Source organism: Monoraphidium neglectum (assembly GCF_000611645.1).
Source record: "Monoraphidium neglectum strain SAG 48.87 unplaced genomic scaffold scaffold00505, whole genome shotgun sequence".
Lineage (NCBI taxonomy): Eukaryota > Viridiplantae > Chlorophyta > Chlorophyceae > Sphaeropleales > Selenastraceae > Monoraphidium > Monoraphidium neglectum.
Genome location: NW_014013123.1, coordinates 1 through 13,967, shown reverse-complemented (window position 1 = coordinate 13,967; position 13,967 = coordinate 1). Strand labels below are relative to the sequence as shown.

The 13,967-nt window shown below is 63.0% G+C and overlaps 6 protein-coding genes across 6 annotated transcripts in view; 4 read left to right on the top strand and 2 right to left on the bottom strand.

Moving 5' to 3' along the window:
* The window catches only part of MNEG_3850 (Conserved oligomeric Golgi complex subunit 8), a gene marked incomplete at both ends in the record, with an annotated part of 4,470 nt that extends 4,294 nt beyond the window's left edge, over positions 1-176 (top strand). The window contains one exon of the mRNA XM_014047675.1: positions 168-176. Coding sequence (XP_013903129.1) covers positions 168-176 — 9 coding nt within the window. The remainder of the gene's footprint in view (positions 1-167) is intronic.
* Positions 177-281: 105 nt separating this feature from the next.
* On the bottom strand, positions 282-2,234 carry MNEG_3849 (phosphatidylinositol glycan, class M; the record flags this gene model as incomplete). Its single annotated transcript, XM_014047674.1, has 3 exons — positions 282-1,115; positions 1,257-1,640; positions 1,986-2,234. The coding sequence occupies 3 exons, from the start codon at positions 2,232-2,234 to the stop codon at positions 282-284; spliced, it is 1,467 nt and encodes a 488-aa protein (XP_013903128.1).
* A 377-nt stretch (positions 2,235-2,611) lies between these two features.
* Positions 2,612-3,400, top strand: MNEG_3848 (hypothetical protein; the record flags this gene model as incomplete). Its single annotated transcript, XM_014047673.1, has 3 exons — positions 2,612-2,740; positions 2,930-2,996; positions 3,258-3,400. The coding sequence occupies 3 exons, from the start codon at positions 2,612-2,614 to the stop codon at positions 3,398-3,400; spliced, it is 339 nt and encodes a 112-aa protein (XP_013903127.1).
* A 1,760-nt stretch (positions 3,401-5,160) lies between these two features.
* MNEG_3847 (hypothetical protein) lies at positions 5,161-6,806 on the bottom strand (the record flags this gene model as incomplete). The annotated part of the gene is made up of 6 exons (XM_014047672.1): positions 5,161-5,181; positions 5,391-5,474; positions 5,774-5,862; positions 6,056-6,209; positions 6,436-6,542; positions 6,764-6,806. The coding sequence occupies 6 exons, from the start codon at positions 6,804-6,806 to the stop codon at positions 5,161-5,163; spliced, it is 498 nt and encodes a 165-aa protein (XP_013903126.1).
* A 1,007-nt stretch (positions 6,807-7,813) lies between these two features.
* Positions 7,814-9,459, top strand: MNEG_3846 (hypothetical protein; the record flags this gene model as incomplete). The annotated part of the gene is made up of 3 exons (XM_014047671.1): positions 7,814-8,020; positions 8,839-9,046; positions 9,269-9,459. 3 exons carry the CDS (start codon positions 7,814-7,816, stop codon positions 9,457-9,459), a joined length of 606 nt encoding a protein of 201 aa, XP_013903125.1.
* A 2,450-nt stretch (positions 9,460-11,909) lies between these two features.
* On the top strand, positions 11,910-13,886 carry MNEG_3845 (transformation/transcription domain-associated protein; the record flags this gene model as incomplete). Its single annotated transcript, XM_014047670.1, has 7 exons — positions 11,910-11,970; positions 12,104-12,357; positions 12,552-12,674; positions 12,826-12,927; positions 13,075-13,195; positions 13,468-13,715; positions 13,839-13,886. 7 exons carry the CDS (start codon positions 11,910-11,912, stop codon positions 13,884-13,886), a joined length of 957 nt encoding a protein of 318 aa, XP_013903124.1.
* Between the last annotated feature and the right edge of the window lie 81 nt (positions 13,887-13,967).

Genomic DNA, 13,967 nt, shown 5'->3' with positions numbered 1-13,967 from the left:
CCCGACGGTGGCGGCGGCAGCGGCGGGGCCGCGACGGGCGGCGGGGTGGACGCGGCGGCGGTGCAGGCGTTGTTGAGAGAGGCCCTAGACGACGGCGGCGCCGCGCCGCAGTGACAGCGGCGGAGGGGGTGCCCTTTTGTACATATATTTTTACTCGTGCTGGACAGCACTTGTGACCCACCAAGTACCATCAATTCACCATTTCTCACACGTGACAACTTGTAAAACACACATTTCTGAAGCAAAAGCACTGGCAGGAATGGGTGCAAAAACTAATGATGTCACTGCCGTTTGGCAAGCAGCTGCTGATCCTCTCGCCCATCGCCGCGGCGCCCCCGCGCCCCTGCCGGCGGCGCCCCATCCGCCATCCCCAGGCTGACGCCCAGGAAGCTTCTTGGCGGGTCCCAGCAGCGCAGCAGCACCACCACCAGGGCCGCGTTCGCCGCCATGAACGCCAGGCTCGCCCCCCACAGCGCCAGGTGCACCGGCCGCCCCTCAAACTCTAGTAGGTAGCCCCACAGCAGCCAGTGCAGCTGCGCCGCGGCCCAGGCCACGAGCGCGCCGCAGAGCGCGCGGGGCGGCGGCCACGGCAGGCCGGGCAGCGCGGCGGGCAGCAGGCAGAGCCACCAGACAAAGTACTGGGCGGTGCTGACCTTGTTGAAAGCCACAAAGGCGACCGTCTGCAGCAGCCAGCAGAACGGGAGGTCCCGGAAAAGCGCGAGCGCGAGCGCCAGCAGCGCCGCCGCCTGCGGCAGCGGCGCGAGCCGCGCGGGGTCGAGCGCGCCCGCCAGCGCCGCCAGCCCCGCGCCGCCGCCGCCGCCGGCGCAGAGCGGCGCGCTGCTCTGGGCTACCCCCTGCTCGGCCGCCGCGGCGGCGCCGGTGGGCCAAGTCGGCATGAAGTCCAGGTACACGCCGTACCAGTGCACAGAGAAGCAGTGCCGCGGGTCCCTGCGGGTCAAATGGTGCAGGAATGCCTCCTGCAGGAAGGGCGCGCCATACAGCCAATAGAACAGGTCGCCGAGCGCGAGGAAGAGGCCGCCCGATGCAGCACCGAAAAGCGCCCCCTGGCGCAGCGCCGAGGGCGCGAGGGCGAGGAGGGAGGGCTGCCCGACGGCCTGAGAGCAGGGTAGAGTGGGACGGGGAAGGGAGCAGGAGGGGAGCCGGGTCAGCCGAAGTCGATGGAAGCGGGGCGACCATGGTGCACTCCTGGCGCGAACAAATGCGCCCCCCATGCCCATGGACACCCCAGCGCGCACCTCCGTTTCCTGCCCGCCGTCGCTGCGGGCCGCGCTGCTGTCCAAAAGCTTTCCCCTTGACCGCCGCTGGAGCTCAAACCTTCGCGCCGCCAGGAATAGGACAATCGCCGGCGCGTAGATTATCGGGTAAATGCGTATGTGCACCGCCAGGCCGTACATGAGGGCCGGCGCGAGCACCCCGCCGCGCAGCAGGCCCAGCAGCGCGCCCAGCAGCAGGTTTACCACCAGCGCGTCGCAGCTGCCCCGCGTCGAGATGGCGAAGGTGAAGGGGTTGCACAGCCACAGCGCGGCCGCCCAGAGGGACGCCGCGGGCGACGCGCCCTGCAGGGACGCCAGCCGCCAGAGCTGCCAGCCGGCGAGGACGTCGGCGGCGGAGAAGAGGACCTGAGGGGTGGCGGGGGCGGGGGCAATGGCGAGCAGTTGCCGCGTTGCTGAGCGCATAATCTGGGCGGTGTGTGTGTGTGTGTATGTGTGTGTGTGTGTGTGTGTGCACAAACACTCACACACACACACACACACACACACACATGCACATACACATGCACACACATACATACTCTCTCTCACACACACACAACACACACACATACACACACAAAATATGTCTCAGTAAGGTTTGCGGTCACTTGCGGGACCGAGCAGAATTCTTGGGGGCAGCAACGTCATGGTCGGCTGCGTCGGATCCTCTCAACGCCACGGCATACATTTGACGACGGTGCGAGTGCCCACCTTCCCCCACAGCGGCGTAAGCAGCGCGTTTGGGAGCACCGCGTACGCGAGCAACGGGCTGTAGCGGTAGGTGCTGCGCAGGAAAGGCGACTCGCCGCCGGCCACGAGGCGCGCCGCATCAGTAAAGACTTTGTAATCGACGTCGGTGTATGGCACGCGCAGCAGCGCGTCCTGAACGACGCCCCAGAGGATCAGCAGTGCGCGGAGCAGCGCGCTGCCGGAGAGCAGCACGGCGAGCGTGACACGCATTGTCGGCTTGACAGGTGGGCGACGCTTCGGCGATGTTCATGCGAAGCTGCGCTGGAATTGCGGATCGGCCTTAGGTCAGATAGGCAGATCTTTTTGATGCACAATCGTTGCAGTCCCTGCTACAAAAGGGCCGACTCGCGCAAATTGAGTTTTCAGATCACTTGACGCGAAACTCGATTTGATATCGTCTCAGCGTATGCATCAATGCTCATTGATGTGACTTAACTCTGTTCACGGCGTGCAGTAGATACAGTGTCACTTGATTGCACCCCGCAAGTTCCAACCCAGCCCAAACACCGAACTGCAGCCAGATTAGGCCTTCAGACTCCTTCCAGAGCATCAGACGATCCGTGCGTTCACCGCAGCCTGCCCGCAGCATGGCGCGCGCTGCGCTCGGCCGCGCGCTGGTGGCGTCCGGCGGCACCGTGCTCGCCATCGGCGGCGCGACCATGCTCGTCAGCACCGTCAGCATGGGCGTCGCCAGGGCGGTGGTCATGGAGAAAAAGGTGCGTCCAGGCCAATCAGGCCCGTGAAAGGGCAGCCCTCAGGCAGGGGGCTGCTTCATTGGGAGCGAGGCGGCGGAGAGCTTTGTGTGACTTTGGGTGCTCCCCGTGACTGCAGCGCAGTCACGCAGCCGCCGCTGCCAAGCAGTCGCCTGCTGACGCCGTTGCCATCGGGCCCCCTCCACTGAGCAGAAAAAGCTGGCGGTCAGCTGCGAGGTTTGCAAGGGCCGCGCCAAGCTGTTGTGCGACGTGTGTGCAGGTGAGAGAGAGCTTTTCCTTTGTATAAATGCACGGGGCAGCCGCGCCTGGCCGTGGCCGCCTTGTTGCCGCGTTGTTGCAGCCTGTGTGCCGGCGCCGTGCGCTGCGGTGTGCCGACAAATACGGCCTTGCTGCTGATTAGGCAAACGCCTTGCGCTTTCAATGCCAGGTCGGTCCACGTTGTGCTGCTGCCCCAGTCTCCCAGCCAGCCTAACCCTGCCCCTCGCTGAGCCCTCCGCCCTCCTCCCCAACCCTTTTCAAGGCGAATGCGCCGTCAAGTACCACCCGTTCCAGACGCTGGCACTGAACGCACGCACCCCCTACTGCGTGTGCGCAATGTGCGGCGGCACCGGCGACCAGACGTGCCTAAATTGCCTCGGAGAAGGCGTCACCTACCCGTCTTGATTTGTTGTATCTTCCTGGGTTCATTTTTCATTGCGTTGGAGCTGGACCCTGCTCGCTTCTGCGTTTTTTGTTGCGAGCGTCGCAGTCCTGCAGCCTGACCAGCTGTGCTCTGCTGGAGGTGGGGTGCGTGCGCCGCTCTTTCTGATCGCCTGCGCCGTCATGCAGCAACCCCCAATATGACATGGGTATGGTTGCTCCTTGCGCTGGCTAGGCCCTTTCCTTGCGCTGAAACACGCGCTGGCGTGGGCGTGTGCATGTAGCAAGCTTGAAAGGCATGGAATCGCCCAGGGCAACGCAAGGCGCGCGTAGGGTTAACATGGCATGGGACTACGTGTTGAAAGGGCTGCATGCATGCAGTCATGTTCCGATGTCCCTGCCTCAGGCCTTGTTCTGACGAAGCGGCATTCTGTTCATCCCTGACCCCGCCCCTCATGCGCGCGAGGGCATAAAGGGATGGAGAAGCAGGTCAGTTTGCCCCACGTGGGTGGACGTTGAAGAGCAGGCAAGAGTAAACAACAGTGATCCCACGGCAAGCAGTCGCTTTAGACAGTCGTCACTGCAATGGTACAGTAGGGGCTGTTTCAACACCTGCTTCTCAAGTTCTCGTGTGGTGTGCTGCAAGCTAGGCCAGGGCAAACTCGGACCGTGTACAGGCTTCCCCCGCTACAGTGAGCCCATCGGGGGTCGGCGGCATGTTCGCTATGGCCGGCTCGTTCGCTATCGCAAAAAGCAAAATTGGGCACCTGCTGGCATCGGGGGTAGCTGCGGCGTTCACTGTAGGCAGGATTTTTGCTATGGCAGGGTTGGCTGTAGTGGGGGAAGACTGTACCAGAACTCGGTCGGGGTTCAAAGGGTTGAGAAACAGCAGGTGATCACGTGTGTTTCAGGGGTGTCAGTCAACTTCGTACAGAGAGCAAAAAGTCGACTCAGGATCAAATGGAGGGGACGAAAACACACCAACTGGCCCTGTGGTCAACAAACCGCCCCGCCCTTGCTTGCGGTACATCCCCCTCATCGCGATAGACCTGGCAAGCAGCGCTGACGCTGGCCTTTTCGCTGGGACAGCATCAACAGCCAATCAGGCGGGACTGCGCCAGTCGAGCAAAGTCCCGAGGTCTGCCGAACCCCGTCCGCCTGCTTTGCCTCCATACTGCTGCCTTTGGTGGATCATCAAGTTGACATATACTGTTTTTAAATGCTGAGAACTCAGCAGCTCCAGCAGCATAGTTCTGAGGTGTCGGCGATGGCACCAGCAGCTGGCTTGGTTGGGCCGCTGCCTCCCCCCCCTTCCAAGCATGGGGAGAGGGGGCGGGGCACCTCCAAGGGTTTGTTTCATCAGCTGCTGGGAAGGCGCGGCAGGGCGCCTGCAGCCGGAAAATTGCACTGCCCATCTAGTGACTTGAGGCCGCTCCCCGCGGCCAAGCTGCCTGCCGCCGCAGTCACTGGCGTCTTTGGTGGTGTGGTGCAGGCGGATCGGTCTGCCAGGTCCTTACAGTGCGTGTGTGTGAGTGTGTGTGTGACCATCAACCATCATGTGCGTTTTTCAAGCCAAATGTCGCGCGGAAACACGCGCTGATGAGAGGCCTAGGGATCAAGCCTGCGCAACAAAACAGAGATCAGGCCGGGGCGGAATGGGGGGGACGCTGGCGCTGCTGCGAGGACCGAGCGCGCACGACGCGGCACAGCCTCGCCATAAGTCCAGCTTCCGTGTGCAGGGCCGGGCGCGCCCCGCCGCAACGTTCTTGGGGCGGGGGGTCCGTTTACTTCTTAGCCTTCTTGACCTGGTGAGGCACATAGCCGGGGCGGGAGGGGCGGAGCGGTCAGCATGTTTGACCACCTGCACAGCCCGGCGCGCCGCCGGGTCGCTGTGCACACCCGGGGGAATGCGTGTGGGGCAGGCTGGCCGCAAGCCCGCCCGTGCGTGCAAATAAAACCTGCAAGGCTACCACAGCGCCCAGCAAGTCTTTCCGTGGGCTCGTGGGCGCCGCACCTTGGTGGTGCCCTTCCTGGCCTTGATCAAGCCGCCCTCGGCCTTGATCGCGGTCTCGTAGCCGGCGCCGAGATCGCCGGAGTCCTGCGGGCGGGGGTAGGATTAAGTCCGACCATTTGAGTAATTCAGGGTCCGATCACTTAAGCAATGCAGTACAGGCAAACAATTTGTTGCTTGTTCGCAAATCCACCCAAACGAGAGAGCCGATGCGGGAGGGTGTGGTGCGCCGAGGATGGCCCGAGGCAGATGGCAGAGGCCGCGGGGCCGGAGCGAGCGCGGTTGCTCTGAAAAGGGTGCCGTCAAGACCGCACGGTGCACTTGTGCGCACGGGGGCGGGTGCCGCCAGGGGGAGGGGCGCGGAGGCGCCGGGAGCCGGCCCGCACCTTGACGGCGGCAGTGCGCATGAACTCGCTGAACCCGGCGTCGAGCGAGGACAGGGCAAAGGCGCCGCCGCCCACGACCACCAGAGCGGCTGCGGAGCGGCGACAGGGAGGCAAGGGGGCGCCCGCGGTCTGCCGCAGGGGCGAGCTGGCCGCGAAAATCTGCGACCGCGGCCATGCAGCCGCGCAGCAGCTGCAAGCAGACTGCACTGTGCGTGCACTGCAGCAACTTTAAGTGCCCGGGAGCAGCTGTCCTGCCTGCAGGGGCCGAGGGGGGTGGCTCACCGGGCAGGGCCACCGACTGGGGAGAGATGCCGCCCGAGCTCGACTCAACCACCTCCTGCTTCTTCGGCTTGGGCGCCGCCGGGGCCGCCGGGGTGCCCGCGGCCGCCTTGGCCGCCTTGGGCGCCGCGGGGGCGCTGGCCTCCGCCTGGAAGACCTGCAGGCGCCGGCAGGGGCGGCGGGTGTCGCGCGATGGGTGAGACACGAGTAATCAGGGCGCAGGTCAAACGCCGGTAGGCGGCGGCGAAGCATCCTTTCGGCCCGAAAACCTTACTCGACATTGCAACCCCACGAGTGCGCTTCCGCTCGTTTTCCTAGCGCGCCCCTGACTGCTGTTGCGGCATTGCGGAAGGCCGCACAGCCAACACTATGCAAATGCTGACCTTCTTCAGCGTCGGCTGCTCCAGAATGACACCCGCGAAAGCGGGGGACGCTGTCACCATAACAGCAACGGCGGTGGCCGCGACCTTGGCAGCCACCACCTGGGCGCCTGTGCAAAGGAAGCAAGCGCGGAAATTATTATTCAGCGCTGTAATGCGCGTGTTTCTGCCGCCGGAGGGCCCATGGTCGCAGGGGCACGGTCCAAAGCAAGGGTCGTGCTCCAGCAGACGCGGCCGATGCAAATGGTGTCCATTGTGCCCGCCGGTCAGGATAAAGGCCCATCTGCTAGGATTTTGCGCATCATTGTGCACAGGCGGTCCCCTCGCGCACCCTGCTTGGCAGGGGCCCGCACTGCAGTCTTCTGAGCCAGCATTTTGACAAGCCTAGTTGGTGACTTCGATGCAGGAAGGTGATTACTATGTGTGTTTCAATGCATTTGCATTAGGCGATCTTCGTTTCGGGTGACCGACACCTTGTTACTAAGCTGATCTCTTAGGCGTCAAGTAGATGTTTTTCGCGGCCTTCAGGTGACCAATTACGACATAATGTATTACGATCAAGGCTAAATCACGTCTGGACGTGCGGTCAGTGTGCATTGAGTGGTGGTCAACACCTGGCAGGGCTGTTTGTCGACAAGAGACTCTCAGTCTGCAATGTGCGGCCTGGCAGCCCTCCAATCTTACGTATGTTTCATGTAGGCTAGAACTCTGCTGTTGAGTTGCCTTGCGCCATGGCCCCCGCGGTGCCATCACATGGCTTGTTGGAGTCAGGGTCAAAGTTTTGTGGCTGGGATGATCGAATCGTGTGTGCGCTGCCAATGCCCTGACGCTTTGTAAGCAGGTAAGCCATGCTATACCAATTGGAAACCAGCTTCTTGAATGGCTTGTGTTTTCGAAGGCACTGTCTGGCATGAGGGTGCGTACGGTCTCCCCTCCGCCTGCAGGCTGTTTGCATCACCGGGGCCCCCATTGCGCGTGTTGTGCATGGACCGCAAGTGGACCCCTGCGCTGACTTCGTGGATCGGTCCCCTAAATCAGTGCAAGGGGCTGCACCATCGCGCGCTGTGCTGAGCGCCTTGGCGTCAGGGCAGCACACACTCGAGCAGCACAAACGGAGCAACAAACGGAGCGCACAGACCTGGCACAGACGGCATGCACGAGCGATGCCAGAGGTGGTGCCCTGTTTCCACCACAATGTGATGCATGCTTTCCTTACGAATATACAACTGAGTGCTCCTTGATATGACAACTCAGGCGCTTTCGCGCTGATCTCACGGTGGATTTGCGTGTTTTGCTCGCTGTCAGGAGCCATTTTCGTTTTTTCACGTACAATATGCAGGTTTTGGCTGAAGCAGCAGCACAGGAAAGCCCTGAGGTAGCAATGTTAGCCACGGGGCGGCCGCAGCAGCAGGTACACGAGCGCGCGTACACAGAGCGGCAGCAGCAGCCTGGCGATGAAGGCACCAACACTGTCAGCACGAGCAACATCGGCAGCAGCCCAAAGTGCTTCGTGATTGTGTACAATGTAGCAAAGAAGCACAACATTGGGACACTCCTGCGCAGCTGCACAGCCTTTGGCGTCGCACAGGTGCGGTGCAAAGGCCATGCTTGCCTGTGCAAGCAGTGATTTCCAGCTTAAGCATACAGCCGCCATGCTTTCGATACTCACTATAGAATGAGGTTCGAGCGACAGAAGTCACCATTATGGCTGCGACATTGGGGACTTGCTTCTGCTGCCGCTGCTGCTGCTGCTGCTGCTGCTGCTGCCGCTGCTGCTGCTGCTGCTGCTGCTGCTGCTGCTGCTGCTGCTGCTGCTGCCGCTACCGCTGCACCACGCGCTGCTCGACCCTCTGCCCACCGAAACAGGTCTGTATTGTCGGCTCCCGCCAGTTCAACACTTTTGGGTCCCACGGGTCCTCAGATTTTGTCGAGTTGCGCCACTTCACAACCATCGAGTCCTGCTGCCAGTGGCTGCGAGACGAGCACCGTGAGTTGGCGGCGATCCTGGGGGCGCCTCCATGGCGGCTGGTGGCAGTTGGCGACACCGGTACTGTGCGCTTGACCGGCTCCCGTGGCCGCCTCCGCCAACTATTAAATGTTTTTCTGCCAAACCGATTGGTTGGCCAGGCTGCCGCGTCGTGGGAGTTGAGATAGACGAATCGGCAGTGCCTGTTCAGTCCCACCCCTTCAACGGCAACACCGCCTTCATGCTTGGGAACGAGGCAAGTGCGTGCAGGCTGTCGTGTGTGCTTCCGCTCGTGTACTTGCGCACACGTATACACATGCAAGGCACACGTATTTGTTTGGGAAACGGGTCGCGCTTGGTGCAAAACAAGCCCCAGCAGGACGCGGCTGGCTGCAAAATAGGGGTCGTACTGGCCGTCCTTCGTTCGCACCTTTGAACAGGGCCAGGGCCTGAGCGAGAAGCAGATGCGGCTCTGCGACGCCTTCGTCTACATACCGCAGTACGGCGCGGGCACCGCGTCCCTCAACGTGACGGTGGCGGCCTCCATCATATTGCACCACTTCGCGCTGTGGGCGGGCTACGCAGAGCGCGGCCGGGAGGGCGCCAAGTACGTCGTGGCGGAGCGGCCGCAGCGCACGTCGGCGCGAGGTACGGGCTGAGCTCGCTGTGTATGGCGGCAGGCGCGCTGCCTATGGGAAGGGCAGCCGGGGCAGCAACAGCTCGGCGCTGCCGTTGCCGCTCGCGGCCCTGTATTGATCCGTGATGCGCAAATCCAGCGCTGCTCGGCCGCACCAGACCCTGCCTGGATGCTGCCGGTGCTGAGCCAGCAGCGCTGCCAACAGCACATCCCTGTCCCCTCCTCTTGCAAAGGTGTCGTGCCCTTGACCGCAGAGGAGCGTGCCGCGCTGCAAAAAGCGCGGGCGTCGGCGCTCGAGGACGGTCGCGAGTGGATGGAGGACGCCATGGGCTGCGGTGGCGGCCTGGACGGCGTGTTGGAGGCGCTGGCGGCAGAAGGGGTGGATGGGGGTGTTGTGGGGCCTATGATTCAAGGTGGTGGTTGAACGGTTGATGCGGCATTGGGGGTTGGTTGCTGCAGCCTCGCCCTCCAAGACAAGCTGGCCTGTAATCAGTGCTGTGCTGCAGACCGAGCTCCACTATACACGGCGCGATGGTAAAGCGAGAGGTGCTCCTGCTCATCTTAAGACTGCACATTCAGCACAGTGCGGTTGTTTCGGCGAGGCTCCGTGGGGCAAATGGGTGCAAGGTGCCTGTGACGGCACGATGACACAGCCAGCATTCGACAACATCAAACGCAATACAATCGAGCGGGTCAATTGCACCTCATTTCCACTAAATTTCAAACGCTGAGGGCGTTCATGCAGTCGGATGTGTGCGTGGAAGCTGTCGTGAAGCCAGCATAGATCAAGTGAGAAAGCCCATTACTCAATGTAGCGCTCCACTATCACACAAATCTCCCTTCGAATATGTTTGGCGAGATCCACCTCGGGATCAGACGTTGGTTGAAGCTCAACGTGACCTGAGCAGCCGCTGCCTCGCGCAAGAAAAGGCCCGTTTGGCTTTACTAGCTTCTCGAGAAGTTACCATCATTCTTGCTCGCCCAGCAACCGCGGCAGCTCTGCAGCTTGCGCGCTGCGTGCGCGCATTGACGACTGCAACGCCAGCAGAGGGCAAGCACCCGCCAGCAATGAAGCTTACTGAGGAGCAGCTCTTGCTTCACGATGGATCCGACCCGGCCATGCCCCTGTATATCAGCGTGAGGGGCAAGATATATGACATGACGGCGGGGCGCTCATTCTACGGACCCGGCGGCCCGTACAGCATCTTTGCGGGCAAGGTGCGAGTTTGATACAGGTGCTATGGGCGGATGTGCGGGACGGCTGAGGCGGCGGAGTTGCGGGTTGGAAGCATAGGCAATAGGGTAGCTGCACCCGGTGCCATCCAGCCGTGGTGTGCAGATTGACGGAGGACGCCCGAGTAGAAGAGCACTTGCCCCTGGTGACGTCATCGTCATGGAAGCACGGGGCCCCTGGCACCTGCGCACTCTTTCCCTCCAAATCACTTGCTCGGCAGGAGTGCGCACGCGCCCTCGCATTCATGAAGGTGCGAGCGTGCGGCGCGCCGAGCAACTGGTGGCGGAGGCCCAGGTTGCGGGCAGCCCGCAGCGGCGAGCTGGCGAGTGGCGGACCGATCGAGCCACGCGACAGCGACCCACAGCTTTTTTAGAGGAGACCTTGTTTCAAATGCCACCCTCGCCGCGCCTCGTCGCAGGTGCAGCCCGACTATTGCAATGGCGACCTGACGGGGGCGACCGAGCAGCAGCTGAAGACACTGGCAGAGTGGGTACCCGGGAGGGGTGCTGGGCAGCGGTGTGCTCGAGCATGCATTCGTGAGCCTCTGTGCGTGTGTGTGTGTGTGTGTGTTGGCACGTGCGTGTTGACACGTGCGTGTATCCATGTGTGTGTGTGTGTGTGTGTGTGTGTGTGTGTGTGTGTGTAGGGTGTGTATGTGCGCGCACGCATGTGCAGGTGCACGTGCACGTGCACGTGCATGCATGTATGCTGGCCTGGCGCAGATGGTGATTGGAACAGCACATGGCGCAGCATTTCTCTCAAAACGTGCCCACATTGGCATGAAAGGCAGCCAGAGCATGTTTGCCCATCTCCGCCTCAGCCTCCCCATCCCCACGGTGTGTGCCCTGCCGCTCTTCAAAATCTTTCTGCAGCTGGGAGAAGAAGTTTGCCGACAAGTACCCAATTGTTGGCGAGCTCTCCGCCTGAAAGGCCACCTCGGACCCAAAATGTTTGTTGCCAACACTCTCTGAGCGGCTGATTAAGGAGGCTACCCGTACGTCCTGTCTGCCCACATCCCCTATGCCGAAAGAGCGGTCGGCTGCATGAGGGCTGTGCAAAGGTGCATCTGCATAGAGCACGGATGTGAAGGCTGGATGGTGTCATTACGTTGTGTAACAATGGATATCAGTCCTGTACAGGCCGAACAAGCACCGGGTCGATGATGTGTGCTGGTGTCAGTAATAGTTATCACAACACCGCGTACATCACACACCGCCTCATACCAGAAGCGCGATTGCGCAATTGGGTCAGCTTGAATTATATGCACCCAGCCCGTGGTGTACATGCCGGCAGGCGCAGCGTCTTACCCCATGGGCGCCGTGGCCGGCAACGCAGCAGCTGCTGCGGCACTTGTGCAGTAGATGTCTCCCTTAATTCAACAGCTCTTGCGCTCCGCTCAGGCATTTCAGCGCTGCGTCACGTCCCCTGTTCGCGTCATTCACGCAGTGGCGAACGCAGACGCCCTCTTCGCGGGTGATCTGTGTTGTCGAGTTCCAGCGCGCTGCTGGTGCTCACATTAAAGTTTCGTGTGTGTTACTCAAGAATATAATAGTCTAATTTCAGGGGCAACAGGAGGCAGAGTGTGGAGCGGGACGATAGCCATGGCCTTGTGGCCTTGAGGAGCACAAGTGGACGCCAAAATGGCTTTCAACGAGCCCGCGTTGCAGCATGCGGTCCGCAAGCTTACGGACCCGGCGGCATGTGAGTTCCTGCGGCACACTGCAACACATGGAGTGTAGATCGCTGTATAGCAGCCAAAAGCACTGCAGAAGCCCTCTGAGTGTCTAACCATTGATGTTAAAACGCTCTCCCGCCGCCGCACGCGCTTACGCAGCGCTGCTGGAGCGCCGCAAAGCGCTCGATCACATCAAGGACAACATCGAAATGTTGCACACGGCGCAGTACCCCGGCTTCCTCGCGCTCATATTCGAACCGGTGTGCGCCCAGCTGACGGCTACTCAGCCCCAGTTTGAGCGCGACAGCGAGCTGCAGGTGCTGCGCCACGCGGCGCTCGAGGTGCTCAGCCGGCTGCCGGCCAACGACGCGCTCAAGCAGTATGCCACGCGCATGTGCGACGTCTGCCTCGCGGTGAGAGCTCCCCCATACCTTCTCGGGCTGCATGTATAAATGGGATTTGCCAGCTGGCACCGCGGGGCAGCGGTTTCAACGACTGGCGTGTTGATGCAACCCAAGCAACGCCGCGCCGCCCGAGCCGCGCGCGCGACGCGCCGCCGTGGCGCTCACGCCGCGGCCGCCGCCGCCGCCGCGCCCTCGCCCCCTAGATCGTGCGGTCCGACAATCAGAAGAACGCGGTGCTGGGCGTCAAGGTGTTCCTGGACCTCCACAAGTCATTCAGGGCGTCGTTCGAGGCCCAGTACATGGCATTCGTCGATTTCGTGGGGCAGGTGCGGCGCCCGGTTTGGGGCGTGCACGCGCGGAAGGCGCGGCCGGCTGGAGTGTTGGCGGCCGGCGCGGCGGCGGGCGTGCAGGGATCAGCGCGGGGGTCGTCAGGGTTCGGTGCTGGGACCTGAGCAGCGCGCGGCGCGAAGTTTGCAGGGGAGGCCAGGGGCAGCGGCGGGGACAACCGGCGGCGTCGAGGCGCAGCCGCTGCTCCTCCTTGTGGCTGGTGGCGGCGGGCTAGAGCAAGATGAGGCGGGGGTCGGCTGCATAGGCAGCACGGCACTGCTTCGCGCGACGCAGCAGTCGACGAGGCCAACAGATTCTGACCCCCCACCCCATAATCGCCCTCGCCGCCCTTCCTGCACCTGACACCCCGGCGCCGCCCGCCGCCCCGCGCTTTCGCAGGCGCTGCGCAGCTTCCCGGAGTCGTTCCAGCTGGCGTTCGACGGCGCCGCCCCCTCGCCGCCCCATGACTTCACGCCAGCAGTGCGCAGCTTCCGGGTGCTGGCGGAGCTGCCACTGACGAGTGGGTGGCCGCGGCTGGACACTAGGGGCGCTGTTTTCCCGGCTAGCCAGCTGCGGCGGCAGGCGACGGGGGGCGGCGGGGCCTGGAGGGGGCCGAACCCCGCTGCGTTAGGACCCCTAGGCATGGCACGGGGCGCGGGTTGCGACGGCGTGCGAGCTCAGGCCCGCGGCAACACCGGCAGCAGCAAGCAAAAACCTCCGCCTCCACCAAGCCGCTGCTTTCAGTGCTCACGCCGCCCCGCCTGCGTCCCCGCCCCCGTCCTCTCCGGCCAGTGCTGGGCCTGATGCAGGTGTACGGCCAGGCCGCCAAGCCGCCCATGATCGCGCTGCTGCCGCTCTTCTCGGCGGCCGCGTCCCAGCAGGGCCCGGAGCTAGGCGCGCTGCCCAAGGCGCCGCTGCGCGCGTCGGACGGAGGCGGGCGCGGGGCGGAGGTGAACATCAGCGGGAGCGGCGCGATGGCGGTGGGGGGCGCGCCGCGGCCGGAGTTTCTCGCGGCTTACAGCGACCTGAGGACGGCGCAGGTGGGCGGGCGGCTGCTGCATGTGTGCTTCGGCGGGCGTGTGGATTTATGTTTGTGCATGTCAGGAGGTCGCTGTCCTTTGCGACGCCGTCTTGCTGTCGGCCCATGGCGGCACGACGTGCAGCGGCAGTCTAAGCGCCTCTCTCGCGATCTGCATTTGCACCCGGTTTGACTCGCCGGCGCCCCGACCCTCGCACTCCAACACTCGCTATGCCCCGCGCCCCGTCGACCCGCGCCCTCCCGCGCCCAGCCC